The 15,506-nt window shown below is 42.5% G+C and overlaps 1 protein-coding gene across 1 annotated transcript in view; it reads left to right on the forward strand.

Annotated features, from left to right (window-relative positions):
* The window catches only part of ALK (ALK receptor tyrosine kinase), a 364,338-nt gene that overhangs the window by 331,695 nt on the left and 17,137 nt on the right, over window positions 1-15,506 (forward strand). The window contains exons 11-18 of the mRNA XM_009648158.1: window positions 2,637-2,787; window positions 5,288-5,419; window positions 6,356-6,500; window positions 7,362-7,544; window positions 9,045-9,143; window positions 10,126-10,278; window positions 11,502-11,600; window positions 13,348-13,534. Coding sequence (XP_009646453.1) covers window positions 2,637-2,787; window positions 5,288-5,419; window positions 6,356-6,500; window positions 7,362-7,544; window positions 9,045-9,143; window positions 10,126-10,278; window positions 11,502-11,600; window positions 13,348-13,534 — 1,149 coding nt within the window. The remainder of the gene's footprint in view (window positions 1-2,636; window positions 2,788-5,287; window positions 5,420-6,355; window positions 6,501-7,361; window positions 7,545-9,044; window positions 9,144-10,125; window positions 10,279-11,501; window positions 11,601-13,347; window positions 13,535-15,506) is intronic.

The raw sequence follows: 15,506 nt of genomic DNA on the forward strand, positions 1-15,506 counted from the left end.
TGAACATGAGGCAGAATACACGTTAATAAAATGCAAAGGCGGAAAGCTCGACTTTGCACAAAACTCTACTAGCACAAGCTAACCACATCCAGAAAACCCCACCACCTATGAAGATCCGAGTAGGCTGCCACAGACAGTAGGCAGCTTCATTTGAAGACTGGAATCCTACATGCTCCAATGCTGATATGGACAAAATCTTCTGGGTTTTCTCCCACCGGACTGCACACTGTATAACAATAAAGTTAGGCAATATAAAAGAATACTATTCTTATCAGATTTCCTTCTAAGCGTTCAGAAGGTCTTGTCATCCATATTTAAGTCTGTGTTCAAGTATGAGAAAAGTGAACTGTAATAAATTACACTTTACCATCCATTATCCAAATTCTATTTCTATTTTTAAAGCAAAAGTCTTTGGTCCGTTTTGCTGAGTGCTGCATTTGTTGTCACTTCCTTTTCTCTTTTCTCTGGTCCCTTCTTGTAAGGTAGCTCAAGAACATGGCACAATGGAATGCAAAAAGGTGTCCTTCTAAGTTGGCCAGCCTATGCACTGCATTTTCTCATAGTCTCAAAATGAGCTCTAGTGTTTCCCATGACCTGGCTACCCAGAGGTGGATTTTTTTCTCCAACCTTGGTTTGCACAGCCAGTGCACTCTGCTCATCCTGATCCTTCCTGAAGATGCAGTTTTCTTTTTCAGTTCCTAAAAGTATCATAGCAAAAGAAAAGGAGGAAGACAATGGAAGGTATTCTGTGTTCTGATTATATCTACTCAGAGTGGTCTAAATCTTTCTTCAGAGCCAGAATGGTTAAATGGATTGCTCCTGTAAAAGAAAGTTGTGCCTAAGGAAAGGGATCCTGCTAAAACTTGAAGTTGAGATAACCCACCTGTTTAAGCAGTGACACCCATTTTGAATAGGGAATGACTGTCACCTGAATCTACTGGTTTTATTTGTCTGAAGCCTTTGAATAAGGCCAAAAGGGGTTCTCCTGAACCTTCCTGACATCATTGCTTGTATGCAAAATCTGTTCATACACAGAAAAATACAGCCCCTAATTGCAGCCGATTAGCCCTGCCAGCTTGCTGTGCCTGATAGTGCACCTCATTAGGCATTATAAAATTCTACAGCAAATCAACTCAGTCTTCAGATTTATGCAGCATCTGTTCAGGGTAGCCCAGTGCTGTGTCCATTGCTTTTTCTGCTGGCTCCAGTGCAGCCTTACTGAGGAATGATTGCTTTGGTTATCAGCAGTGGCATGAACATAATCATGTCACATTGTGAGGATCTAATGTGCTTTATGAGGCACTTGATGCTCTGTAGTTGCTTCGACATCAGAGCTGCTCCATGCTGGCTGCCTCAGAGCAATATCACATGGTGAGTTCCTCTTGCTTATCGTTAAGGCAAGTTGCTGCCTGCCCAACCTGTTCAGGGTGCTCACGTACGATGGGCAATGCTGGTTTGTTCTGCTTGTAGCCTGTTTGCATGCAGGACTGTGCTGGGCAAAGACCAACCAGGTGCTAGAGGAAAGGAGGAGTTAAAGCAGAGCACCTGTACTGTAACTGGGTAGGAAGCCGAGTGGGATTTTGGTGTTCTCAGCCCTGCAGTCACTGTTCATGTGCTCCAGGTTGAATTTGCTTTCAAGAAAATAGCTGCAAAGTTACTAACGTCGGTGGAGAATCACCTGCTTATTTCAGATCTAAATTGAGCTTGCTGTACCACCACTCACTTGCTCAGAAAGTTGAGTAACTCTGTCTTTTATTGCAGCACAGGTATGTGTTTTATCATGATTTTTATAATGTGCTTTAAAATCCTTTGATAAAAGCTGCTTCAAGTATGTATATTTTTTGCGTACTTAGAAAGGGAGAGGGAGGAGCTGAGCAATACAGTGGTACAGCCAAATCTTTGGGTACATCAACAACAGTAAGGACCTCTGAATCTTGACTGCTTGAAATAGAAGTCCCAGAGCCTTGACTGAGACTGCAGCAGCCTGTGTTTGCAACTTAGCCACTCCTGGCTGGAGACAGGGAGGCGTTCACCATGGTTGTGAGTTTAGCCAGGGGACTTTTGCCTTCCTTGTTTACTGCAGGTAGTGTTGTGTCCATCTACTCTTCTATATTCCTCTGATCCTGGGAATAGGAGAGCTGTTTACCATCTGGTCCATGCTACCAGGACCGGTTATGCTGTCTGCTTTCTCAAATCTCCCCATGTCAATCTCATGCTTAATGTTCTCTTTAGCCATATGTGCTGTACTTACCCGTTCTCCAGCTTCCGTTCTTTCTCTTCCTTGCTGCAAACCTCTCAAGGGTATGCCTTCTGGGAAACAAAATATGTTTCATATATTAAAGTTTGAACTACAGGTACTTGCTCGCTGTGTCTTCAGAGAGTGTTTGCCCAAGAATCAATGTGAAAGAAGCTGTTTTGTAGCTACCCAAGTTCATAGGACCGTGTAGAGCAGAGAACGTCAGTCTTCAAGCTTTGGGGTCAGATTTATTTAGTGTGTTAGGTCTTCAGGGTGTCACCCTGTGACACTGTGTACAGTCCAGGTATGCAAAACACTCAGTGCCCAAAAGTGGTTTGTACTACCTTTCACTTGTCTGGGACAACTCAGGTGCTAAGCTCTTGTTTTCTTTTTCCTGCAGCATCTCAGGCTATGGAGCTGCTGGTGGGAAAGGAGGGAAGAACACCATGGTACGATCCCACGGCGTGTCTGTGCTGGGAATTTTTGACCTTCAGAAGGGTGATACTTTGTATATCTTGGTGGGACAGCAAGGAGAAGATGCTTGTCCTAGAGTAAGTGATTGTCCTTTCTGTTTTGCTTTAATCCCTTCTATAAATCCATGGAGTTTTGTCTGTTTGCAGAGAAAACTGTTGTCCCTGAGAGTCTTTGGGTTATATGGTTCAAGGGATAGCTACAGTTTTACTGGGAGGGCACGAGTGTGAAAAGATGAAGTACATGTCACTGTACTCACTTCCTCTTCAACATTCATGCCCCGTTGATACTACACTACAGGTTTCTGATTGATCTGCATCTCAGAGCATTTGTGTGGGCTTTTGGAGAGAAAAGACAACCCTGCCTTCGTTTCCTCTGAAGATCAGTCTTCAAGGTTGACTTCACAAGGCTTTGTCTTTGCTCCGCTGTTGTGCTCAGCCCTGCCATTATCACAGTACTCTGCAACTCTGGAGAAACCCACCTCACAGGGCCTGTTTGGTTATTCTCTGTATGGGAATGGGAGAGACAAATTAATCACTGCTGGGTCAGTCTTGATTTTTGTGTTACTGAACAATTGTTGCTAGAAATGCCTTGACAGAAAGGTGCAACATCTGCTCTTCACAGGCACAATAGTCTATTAATCATTTAGTATTCTTTGGAGGATGGGGAAATAGAAGATTCTTACAGATGAAACTAAGCATTATTTGATGAAATTTCACCTATAGGTTTGAGCTGGACATTTAAATGCTGTGCATTTCTCAGCTGTTAATGGCTGGCATCCAAGAGATGAAAGCTTAGCAGTTCGTTACAGCAGAGAAAGGTTGAAGAATGTAGACAAGAAAAAAGCAGTTCTCAAGGCAGGGTGCTCGAGTAAATAACGTTAAAACTGGAATTATACATATCTACAAACAAACCATTAATATGAAGCCTCTTTGAAATGAGAAATGCCCTAACTCAAACTTCCATCTAACGTCTATAACTAGGACGTTCCAGCTGAGTGTAATATATGGACTCATTAAATTGCAGGCCACTGTAATCTTAGTGAGAATTTATTGAGTGCTAATGTAATTCTTTCATTGAGGCAAAGAGATTGCATTGACTTGTAGAAGGGACTTTTACTAGATTGGATTGTAATCAGTTATGTCTTTGCCATGAAGGATTTTTTTTTTTTTTTAATTCAATTGTAATCTAGTGGTTCCTTTGGGTCATTGACTTTGTCATTTTATTAATCATCCCCACCCAACTCCAAATCAATTAAGGAGAGTGAAGACTAGGGAAAGGATGATTGTTTAGTTCCATAGGCAAGTCTGTGCTCACAAAATGGATGCCATTCTCTGGCACAACGTAGGACACATTTTGTGGTCAACAGAATAATTTGTAACTTGAGGATGCTTTTATCATGTTCCTCTTTCAAAAGAAAACACATGCATGAAAGTATAAGGAAGCAGAAGGTTAATCCCACTATAACAACTGTTTGTGCATTTTCCCCTTAAAGTGGTGTTGACTTAGTGAGTTCGGTGTGCATAACAAAATAGTGTTACTGACATGAAATGTATAAAGTAAAATAAGCTAGAAGGAAAGCTCACAACTTACACACTCACAGCAGAGTGCTGCTTGTCATGCACTTTAGTACACCAATTTAAAATTGAAGCAACGGTTATTTCTCTTAGGTCATAATCCAGAAGTACTCATAAATGATGGTTTAATGTTGTGCTTGACATCAGTTAGTGAATTCAGTGATTTGCCTAATACAGAAGGTTCATTACATTTGGTGCTAATTGGTGGAGGGGAAAAAAATGCTAAGTAGGAAATATGGAGGTTTTTTAGTGAGGTATTTTCTTTAACATCAGGTAAATATTGCAATAAAAGGTGGGACCGCAGCTGTTTTGGTAAGCTTTGAACTACCTAGCAGTGGTAATTACAGTAAAATTGCTGCTACAGCATAAGCGTCAGATCAACATCAAAACTTGCTTGGAAGTCTAGATAAATATTAGGTAGCTAGTCTATGCTGAGCTCATAGCTACTGTCCATGCTATGATTACCAAGGTTGAAGCTAGCTCTGGTACATCTACATGATCCACCAATACACCTTAATTCTGGATAGATGTACGTTGGCTGCCTGGTCCCAGCCAGTAGGGCACTGGAAGAGGAGTAAAGAAACTGGGGTTCTCTCTATGTCTCTGCCATTTGGCTGTTATGTGACATGGGGCAAGTCACTTCATTGTTGAGTTACTCCCTTCCCCTAGCTGCGAAATACAGAGAGTTAATGCTGGGAAGTATTTGCAGTAGATTCTGCTACATCTTGTATGTTAGAAGTTCATGGAGCTGTTTTACATGGTAATAGACATCAGCACTGAGCTTGCTTCAAAATAATTCAACTAAATTGGCAACATATTCTTATGACAAAGGTTGAAGCAAAAAGCTAGATTCTTCCAGAAGAGCATTCACTTACTTCTCCTTCTGTAGTTTCACTGGAGGACAATTTATTGCTTTGGGAGGGTGAAGGGTCCATGAGGCCTGTGTGTGTAGGACACGGAGATTTCTTACCAGAATTCAGACCTTCAGGTCTTCTCTTTGCAGACTAATGATGTTATACAGAAAGTCTGCATTGGAGAGAACAATGTGATTGAAGAAGAGATACGTGTGAACAGAAGTGTCAATGAATGGGCAGGAGGAGGTGGAGGCGGGGGAGGTGCAACTTACATATTTAAGGTATGGAAACATAGTCCACATGCACCTTCAGCATGAACACATCCTGCCATTTGCCTCTAGTGTTGCAGCCTGAAATATCTGAGAACCCTTTATGCACCTCTGGGGAAGGGTCCACGAAGTGATCTCTGGGTATCCTTCGTTTCCAGTTGATAGCTGTAGTGAGCTCAGTTGGCCCTTCACGCTTCTTAGAACTGCTACGCAGTATGGCCACACTTGCTTCAGTGTCTTGGAGTTTTCTTTGCAAACATAATAGTTTGAATTGGATTTTTTTTTCAATGCAAGCTGAGATGCTGAAGCATAACTCTGCAGCAAAGGGCAAATTCCACAGGTCTTAATTCAAATCTATCATTGTAGAACATTAGATTTCAGCAACACATTTAGCCTATACAGTGCAATGGCAAGAAAAGTTGAGGATAGCCTGTATATTTTCTGTTGGCAACCCTATAGCTAGGGACCACTGATCTTTTCTGTCATGTACTAGCTGAGACAGTACTCGTTCCAAACACTGGTTTCAGGCGTTAAAAATATGTTTAGATCACCCAGCTTCTGCATAATTCTACGTAACTCTGCACGCTCTGTTTCCAGCATAGCAGTACTTTATCAGTGGAGACACTATATTGCACTATATAGAACAGTGCTCCTTAGCTGCTTCATTTGGTGGAAGTCATCACACGGTAACATTACAAGCTTTCTAAGAGCCATCAGCACTGTAGGTACAATTCATAGAGCTGCTGATGTTCTCTGTTGCAGAGCTTGGTAGGACTAGTGCTATCCATTAATCTCCTGGATGTGGGTACATAAATAATGCATGGGTAATTTGTAGTGCTAAGCAGTCCTAGAGGCCTGCTTAGCGCAACATGCAGTAACTAGCATGTGGTTGAACTTCCATTTGCGTGTCTGACTTGGAACATTGCCTTTATTTCTGAATTTGTTAAGATGGAGAATGGAGAACCGGTCCCCTTGATAATTGCAGCAGGAGGTGGTGGCAGGGCCTACAGGGCCAAAACAGACACGTTTAATCCAGAAAGGCTGGAGAATGATTCCTCTATTCCAGGGCTGAATGGAAATTCAGGAGCTGCAGGTAAGGAAAGTTTATTCTTCTTAAGAAAACCTTTATGAATATGTGGTACTCCCAGATTCTTCCTCACACAGAAGTGAGGTGAAACTCATGAAAACACAGTTCAGGGGGAAGATGGAATTGTACCATGCATGTAGGATGTACCCTCAGTGCAGGATACTTGGCCTAAATAAGGGTATTGGAGATGGTACAGCCATAGCAATGGCAACATCCTCCCAAAATAATGTAGTACCTCTCATAAGGGAAGTTGTTTGATTTTTTCATGTGGGAGTTTGCAGTGCTGATGTGGCCATCCTGCTCCCTGCACTGTTTTGTGCTGTGTAGACATACTCACAGTTTCCCTGGCTTATGCAGAAAGAGCATAATTGCACCCTGGCTAGAAGTCTCTGTGAAGAGACCTTGGACTGAACAACCAGCAGAGCTGAAAGTGAGTCACTGGTGAGTATGTTGTATTTAGAACGCGGCTGGGACATGTTTTCACATCCCTTTCACTAAAATCCTTTTGTTCCACTTTAGAACCGACATAGAGTTTTTTCAAAAGTATTTCAAAAGAGAAGGGGAAGGCTCTGTAAGCCAGGAACAAGTGGTTGGGGAGTAGGCAGGGATATCTTTTTACATTTTCCATAGAAAATACTTGTCCTTGTATGGTAGGTGAAAAGAGGTGCAGATGATTAACACGTTCAAAAGCCCTATGGAAAGGTCACTGTAGCATTGTGTAGCAAGCACATCCCCTCTTCTAACCAAGCCATGAGATTCTTACTTCAGCTGAGGTGCTTTGAAGGAGTGCTTGGTCTGCAGATCCCTGCAGTGTTTCTAACACAAAAATAACCCCTACCTGTGCCTTTTCTCTTCTCTTAACTGCAGGTGGTGGAGGTGGCTGGAATGATAACACTTCCTTCCTGTGGTCAGGAAAATCCTTGCTGGAAGGTGCTACTGGAGGAAGATCCTGCCCCCAGGCCATGAAGAAGTGGGGGTGGGAGACAAGAGGGGGTTTCGGAGGGGGTGGAGGGGGGTGCTCCTCAGGTGGAGGAGGCGGAGGATATATAGGTAAAGTGGCTTCGTGTTCAAGGTGTCCCTTCCCCTCCTTTAGTGCTAATGATCAGCAAAACGCTGATAGATAATTCTCCTGTAGCTAGCATATTTGACTGTTATGTACTAGTATGTCTGTCTGTTGCCTTTTTAGCACTAGATGAATGTATGGCATTTAGTCTTTGAGCAAATAGCCAGATGTCAGTCCTTCAGCTGTAATCCTGGCTTTGCACTCTGCAAAATGTGCCATCAAGATCCTGCTATGATTCTTGAGCCTTCCATTCTGGGGTTATAGTGCTGAAGAATGAGGAGCCACAGGCTATGTGCTCCCATTGCCAGCACCTGTGTTTTGAGGACTTTGGTCCCAGAGACTGGCAGCCAGGCTTTATGCCAGGGGAAGGATGCAGCTTCTTCTACCCTGCCCTGCTGTGGGTGAGCCTTGGTCCTGCGCAGGTGGTCTCTGGGGGCAGAGGCTCAGGCTGCCAGCCAAGACCCCTCTTAATAACGATGGTGGTATTGACTTCAGTCAAGAAGGAGCTAATTTCATGTGCTGCGGGTCTCAGGACAGCTGTCAGATGGCATTATGTTGATTATAACTGGTGTGGGCCAGATTCAAGATCTCTACTAACCCATAATCTCCTGGGCCACATAGTTTCTTCAGCCATCTGCACTGTGGTGGACTTTTTAACCCCTGGTTCTCCACAGCTTAAATCAAGTGTATGATAGACTAGAAATCCTGAGAGGAAGTAATAAGTTTAAATGATTAAGTGCATGTTTTGTACCAATGTTACTATGTAATGCTTCTTTTTTCCAACAGAATGCCTCACATGACATAATTTTAATTTCACTGAAGATGGTTATAAAGAGGAAAAGCCATTTTTGGGTGGGGTGGGGGAGAATCTTTGCATGCTTGTAGTACAAAATATATGGCCCATACTGTGTTTCTAATATGTTCTATGTATTGGTCATACTTTACTCCTGATATGTTATATATGCCCAAGCACAAATGAGCAACTCCTAAATTCCTTCAGTCCCCATGCCTGGTGGACCACCCTGCTTTCAGGGTGCAAAGGAGAGGAAGGATATCGGATTATTCATTCCCACTGCTGACACAGTACATACCTCGATCATCAGCAAGGGTACCGAACTTAGCCTTTGAGTACTGGTGTTTTCCAGTCTCTTGGCTATATTCATTTTAAGAAGGGCTGGTATGTTTCACAGCATCCAAATGGTTAAAGATAAAGTTTGTGCCTTAGTTTGAAACACTGTGCCTAAAACAGAGCTAAGAAATCGATTGTCACAAGCTGCTGGTATTAAATTGAAGTTCTAGAGATAAAAGACCAATGATTCATGCCACAACTCGCTAAGTGTTCCCTATGTGTTAAATACTTTGATTTATTCTCTTTTCTCATTTGGATGCCTCCCTAAATATGCTGAAGTCATGCATGTTGCAATGCTTACCTGTATTTTAGTGCCAATGAGCCTCAGTCTATAAAGGTAACTTCTGGTTTGACATAGGTGGCAATGCTGCAGTGGACAATGACCCAGAGATGGATGGGGAGGATGGTGTGTCCTTCATTAATCCAATTGGTACTTTATACACTCCAGCACTTAAAGGTATTCATATTGGTCAGAAGTCTTCTAGTGGGTTTATTTCATGTTAAGAATAGTTTGCATCTGTAGGACACTTTACTTTACAACCCTTTGGGTACAGCTTAGTGTCATCATGAACATGAGGAGGCAGAAAGCATAACAAAGTCCAGTGGAGAATAAACAGAAGTAGCAGGACGAAAGCAGGTGGGGACAACATCAAAGCTATTGGAAAACACTTCCCAGCAATGTAGTCTACCAGCCTATAGAATAATTCTGGCCAAGGAAAGTGGTAACAGAACCTCATAGTTCAGATAATTTAGGAAAGAAACAGTCACAGCACCTGACTATTCACTAACAAACGTTCCTTAGAGCATCCCTCAGCAAAGTACCCAGGTTGGACCAGGTTGTTTCTAGAGGAAACAGTGCTGTGCTGCCCAGCAGTGCATGGGAGTGATAAATACTGCCACTCCAGCCTGTGTTTGCCCAGAAGTCAGTCTCTTGAGTATGTTTGTGATGTGTTCAGAAAATACGAAAATATCTATTTTCTCAAAAAAAAAATGTTTGCTTTAGAACAGCCAGAAGTATTTTCACATACAGATGGACTCTGGCCTGATAGATTCAGCCAGAAAGTTTTGAAAACATTGTGGTGTTTGATCTCAGAGGGAGTAAAGGCCAGGGAGGAAAAGGGCGAGCCCCACAGGCCACTGAAAGGGCATGTTTCCCTTTGCCTTGGCAGCAGCCTCCTTGCTAACCTGGTAGGACTATCTGTTCAAAGAGAGCCGGTGCACCTCAACTGCAGTGGGGCTAATTTAGCTGCATGTTATTTTCTACATGAGGAAAGGACAGGAGCTGTGGAAGGTGGGGAGAAATCGGTTTCTTAGATGGGGCCCACCCTGCCACATCTGGCAACCATGACCACCATGTCCCCTGTTTCTGTCAGTACCTAAGGGAATGTTATAAGTGATCTTTACAGTAATTAACTCAGCTTCTTTCATCCACTCCCTAGTGACAGAGGGGCACGGAGAGGTGGATATTAAGCTGCACCTTAACTGCAGTCACTGTGAGATGGACGAGTGCCATGTTGATCTTGAGACTCAGAAAGTCATTTGCTTTTGTGAGCCAGGCACAGAGTTGGCTGAGGATGGTGTGTCTTGCATAGGTAAGTAGGTGTGTGGGGTAGGCTGCTAGTGTGTGAGACAGAGAATGCATGGCAAAAATCTGTAGTTTGGACTATAAGACATCCTGAAAGTGTTATCTAGTCTTCCTTAAAACTGGCTTCTGTTGAATGTTACCTTTTTTCCTGCTGGTATGTGCTGCGGAGTTATTTTGCTAGGATATACACCCATCAGTGCAGAGGACCAGTGCACAGAGCTGCATTGCTGGTTTGCTTTACAGTATACGTTTAGCACACTGGGCAGCACTGAGGAGAGTAAAATTTTGCGCCTGGTTGCGCATATGCTCACATTCTGCTCTGAAATCATGAAAGTTTGCTCACTGAAGGGATTTTCCAGCTACAGGTAAATTCCAGGTCAGTCCTCTTAAGAACCAAAAAAATGTACAAGGTGAAGGACAATATAATTCCTGTGGATTTGGGCATATAAGGTGCAGGTGCAGAATCTATAAGAAATTCTGCGTGCGAGATCTCTGAGGAAAGCTAAAGACAGTGCCTGTGCTTGCCTTACTTGAAAAAGCAAGTGCTCAGATCTCCATTAATAGGTTTTCTTCATATTCTTGCCCAGCAGTTAGAGCAAATGACTCCAGGGTTTTGGGGTCCTGCTCACAGCTTTGTCACTAGCATGGGAAAATTATTCTGTCTTTTTACCATTCCCATCTGCAAAATCAGTTAAAAGCATGGTCATTGTGCCAGGGTAAAGTAAAGCTTAGTAGATGGTCATTGAATGCCTTGTGGTCCCATGTGGGGATGCAGCTATGGAATACCTTGTACCACACTTACTGTTACCAGTTTTTTTTGCCTGGATTAGATGCGTTTAGGAGTTGATATATTGCAGTCCTCCTTCTGCTTTTGCTGTGATTTGGCTTTGATAGCAGCACTTTAACCCTGGCAATGTAATGTTCTTTCCACCTCCCCAACCTCCTGCCCCTGGTTTTTATGGTCTTGTTTTCATACCCAGGGAGTGCACATGTTAATTTGTTGATAGCAAACCATCTGCTTTAATGGTTTGATATTAATTGAGGAAAGTAAAACAATGAGGTATTAGAGGTCATAGATCCTGAGAACTGATCATGCCAGAGGTTGCTCCTACACTGTAGGAGCAGCAGCAGATGAGTAAATGGAAGAGCAGAAAAATCCGTCCGCAAAGAAGTGGCTGCTGGAAGATCATTTCAAACATGTAATTCCTTCTTCTCCTGCCTCTGTTACAGCTGAGCCAGTGGTTCATCTCCCTCTCTCCTTGGTCTTGTCTGTAGTGACTTCAGCATTGGTGGCTGCCTTAATTTTGGCTTTTTCAGGAATCATGATAGGTGAGTGTTTCTCTGCAAAAGATATTTTCATATGAGGGCTGGATCTGAACCAGGGATAATTGGGCCCTGGGAGGCAAAAAGATTCAGGTTTTTAGCTACTGCTGTATTTAATGACACCTTCCCACACACATGCCTTAACTTCAGATTTCAGTAGTTGTTTCTAACTACAGTGACCAATTTGAGGAGGTTTCAGTTACTGACTGCATCTCGAAAGAGACATTATTGCTTGTGTTGTAGTGTGAAGCTGCCAGAACACAGCTGCCACTGCTTTTGAGAGCTGTTGGTGCTTAATGCCTAAAAGCAAGCTTCTTTATTTGTGTGCCTATATACAGATTTAGCCTCTTAATGTATGCCATTTAAGCTTGAAATTCTCACATAGGTTCCCCTTTTACAAACTGCTACTTAGTAGGATGTGGGCATTCTTGGCATCTTTATTTGAAATTCTAAAAGGTATTTTTCACCCTTTCATTTTCTTATTTTAAACAATTGCTCACCTGCATTCAATTGCAAGCAGAATAGATTCGAATCAGTGAAAAACAGCAAGGGATTCAAACCACAGCTCTGCCACCTTTCTTTGTCCACACTGTATATAGTCTGGGGTGGGGGGAGGCATGTACCCAGAGCAGCAAATGGCAACTATTAAATTAGATTTGTGCAGCTGTTTCAGTTTTAAGAATTTCAGGAGTTATCAGTTGCACACACATGGTCCTACACATATGATTTCTGGCCTGACAGTACCCCTTTAAAATTACTAATTACTTCTCAGGGAGTGGGAGAGTAATCCGCTTTCCATCCAACCAGCCTATCATTGCCATCTCAGGAAAGAGCAGCGATTTAAAAAATCAAAGCAAAAGCAATGAGGAGGAAAATGGAGGACAGGAAGGGTTTGTGGATAGGTCATTACATCCATCTGCCTTTGTGAGTGCATGTTTACCCCTTAAATTCTTCCCCTGAGCAATATCTGCTGGAGAAGATGCAATAGCTATTACCGTCACAGTCTTTGGGTTCAATCCAGCTCCCACAGAAATCAATAGTAAGGGTAATAGTGATTTAACCTGGCATCTTGCTTTGAAAAAAAATACCGCAATATCAATTACTATTTTAAGGAATATCCACAGGATGTCTTCTTTCAAGGTGTGATTTCTAATGACATTTCAGAAGTATCAGTGAAGTAATTCAAAGAATATAACACTACCATAAACTGATTTCAAATTTAGTCCAACTCTGTTTTTTAGAAACAGAAGTAGTTTTGCAAAATGAGCTCGTTCTATGTACAATGTGTTATCCTGAGGTAACAGTTTAGTCTATCGATTTTGAACAATACGCTGCAATAATTCATTTCAGATTTTAGTCACTTCTGCATGATTTAGGAAAGTTGGTTATACCCTGACTCCCTCAAGTTTGGAACTGGACTCATACTTGGAAGTTAAACTAAATAGAGCAAAACGAAAACCTCAGAACTGTGAAATCAGAGATCTCTGCAAGTGAAATTCATTTTACTTCTTCCAAACAGTTCATGAGCAAGCCTGTTTCTTCATAAAATGTGTAAATCAAAGGTTCCTGGATAACTTCAGATGCCATTTTCTCTCTGTAATTAAACGACGTACAGAAATATGACAGTGTCACTGTCTGGTTTGATGCACTGAAATTTGGCCACACAGCGAATTCCAGTGAGATGTGCTGCATGGCTGCTGTCCTGTTCCAAAGTCAATCTGTCTCTCTGGTTTCCTGTGTTCTCCATATATAGTATATCGTCGGAAGCACCAGGAGCTACAAGCCATGCAGATGGAGTTACAGAGCCCAGAGTATAAACTGAGCAAGCTGCGTACCTCCACTATCATGACAGACTACAATCCCAACTACTGCTTTGCAGGAAAGACCACATCCATTAGTGATCTCAAAGAGGTGCCTCGAAAAAACATCTCCCTCATCCGGTAAATTCATTTTTGCCTTCCCTATGCTTTACATTATACACTCATGTGTGGTGGCTCTCTTACACAGATGTGAGCTCATGCCTGTGCAGGCACGTACAAATTCTCATGCACTTTTAGACTCATGCCCCTTTTCATAAGAAAGATATAAAGCTGCAGTAGTTAGGTTTGCGTGGAGGGGACTAGACTTTAGCAGTCTCCTCAGATTTTACAGGTGCAGTGTTAATCTTCTGGGGTTATGAGAGGAACTGAAGAGTCATCACCAGCAATTCAGACACATCTTTTGCAGACTGTGCAATGAATGGCCCATTTCCAGTATTAACTGATGAAATGCTGGGAAGGCTGAGGCTTGTAGGAGGCTCTTTTAAAGTCTTTGACGGAATCTTTGGTAAAGACAATGACATCCTTAAGTACAATAGCAGGAAAAGCAAGCAATGGGTTTGAGACTGCCAGACAGTATTTAAAAAACAGGAATATAAATCCCACGGGATAATCATGTTTAGATCAGAACTTCTGGAAAGTTCGAAATAGTCTCTTAAGAAAAACTTGAAAATTCACAGTTCTTTCGCACCTTGCTGTGCTGCAGGATACAGTGCATGCCACTTGTGAATGTGACATTACCCTTGTACTATGCAGTTTACACAAAAAGCCAAGAAGCGGAAGGAGAGCTTGGAAGATTAGGGAGCTTACAGTGCTAAAAAAGATGATGGTCAGAGCAGTCTTTGCAGTCTGCAATGTTTTGCTGTCTCTTATCTCATTCCCCCTTACCTGCACATCTTGATGGACTGCATCTGGAAGTTTCCAGAGTATCCTGTGCTGCTGCTGCCTTTGTCACTTGGGCTCTGAAAGGATTTTTGAAGTGTGGCAAGCTGCAGAGAGCAGCTTTTGGGGAGGAGGGTGAGTTATGAGCTGTAGAGATCTGTTTTATACCCTCAGTTTGTAGTAAGTTGGTCAGGCTTAGCCAAGAATAGTGTCTCAAGCTGATACCTACAAAATGTTATTAAAAGAAGTGGTTGAGTCACAGGCAACACAAGTCCTCACTGTGGTTTCACTGCCTAGACTGGTCTTTATCCTGGCAAAACTGCAGACAGAGCTTATGCAACAACAGAGCAGATTACCCTTAGCAGCACCTGTTTGAAAAAACAGAAGGGCAACAGCCCATGCAAAAACAGTCCACCGATAGACCGGAGAGACAGAATCAGTGTGGCTGTCAGGCTCTGCCAGGCTGTCCTGGCTCTACCAGGAAAGTGCATGTTGTAGAAGTGAGCTTTGTTGAGAGCCTTTTACCCAGACCGAGATGCAGGAATGTCTCTTAGAGGCTCAAACTACTACTGCCCAATGTGCAGCCCATGCAGGGTTAAGAGGGACTCAGGATCTGGGATGCAGCCTCATTCTCTGCCAGAGTTTGCTATGTCGTTATGAAATGCCACCTATGTGGTATTCCTATTGTTATAACAGTTGACTTAACGTTGAGTGAGTGAAGACTGAATAGACAGGTATGCAAAATCTGTATCATAAGGACATAGAACAGGATCTGTTGTGTGATTACTTTAGTTCCTTTCTCTCTTTTTTGTACCCTTATTCAAAATAAAACTGTAAATTTCTTAATATGATCAGTGCCCGAAATGATTCTCAGCATGAATTCCTAGAGCAGAGTGCTTTACAAAGCACTATCATCACCATTTACTGGCTAAGGTACTTACCCAGAATCACAAAATCAATCAGGAAAAGATAACTTGGTTTAGAATTGAGGTCCTTTGAGAATCATTGTACCTCCTAGTTTCTTGTTCAGTGTTTTCTTTAATGGTGATGCATAAACATCATGGGAACTGTTAATGTGTTCAGGGTGTGGGAACACCAAGGCCTATCTTTATTGACCTCTAGAGCACTGACACCAAAGCCATAGGAGAGTGCTATCTATTACACACTGCAGTGCCAGCAGCTTGATTTCACTGAGGACTGTTCAGTTTTGAGG

The sequence above is a fragment of the Egretta garzetta genome, unplaced genomic scaffold (genome assembly GCF_000687185.1).
Source record: "Egretta garzetta isolate BGI_Z169 unplaced genomic scaffold, ASM68718v1 scaffold11, whole genome shotgun sequence".
NCBI classification, from domain to species: Eukaryota; Metazoa; Chordata; class Aves; order Pelecaniformes; family Ardeidae; genus Egretta; species Egretta garzetta.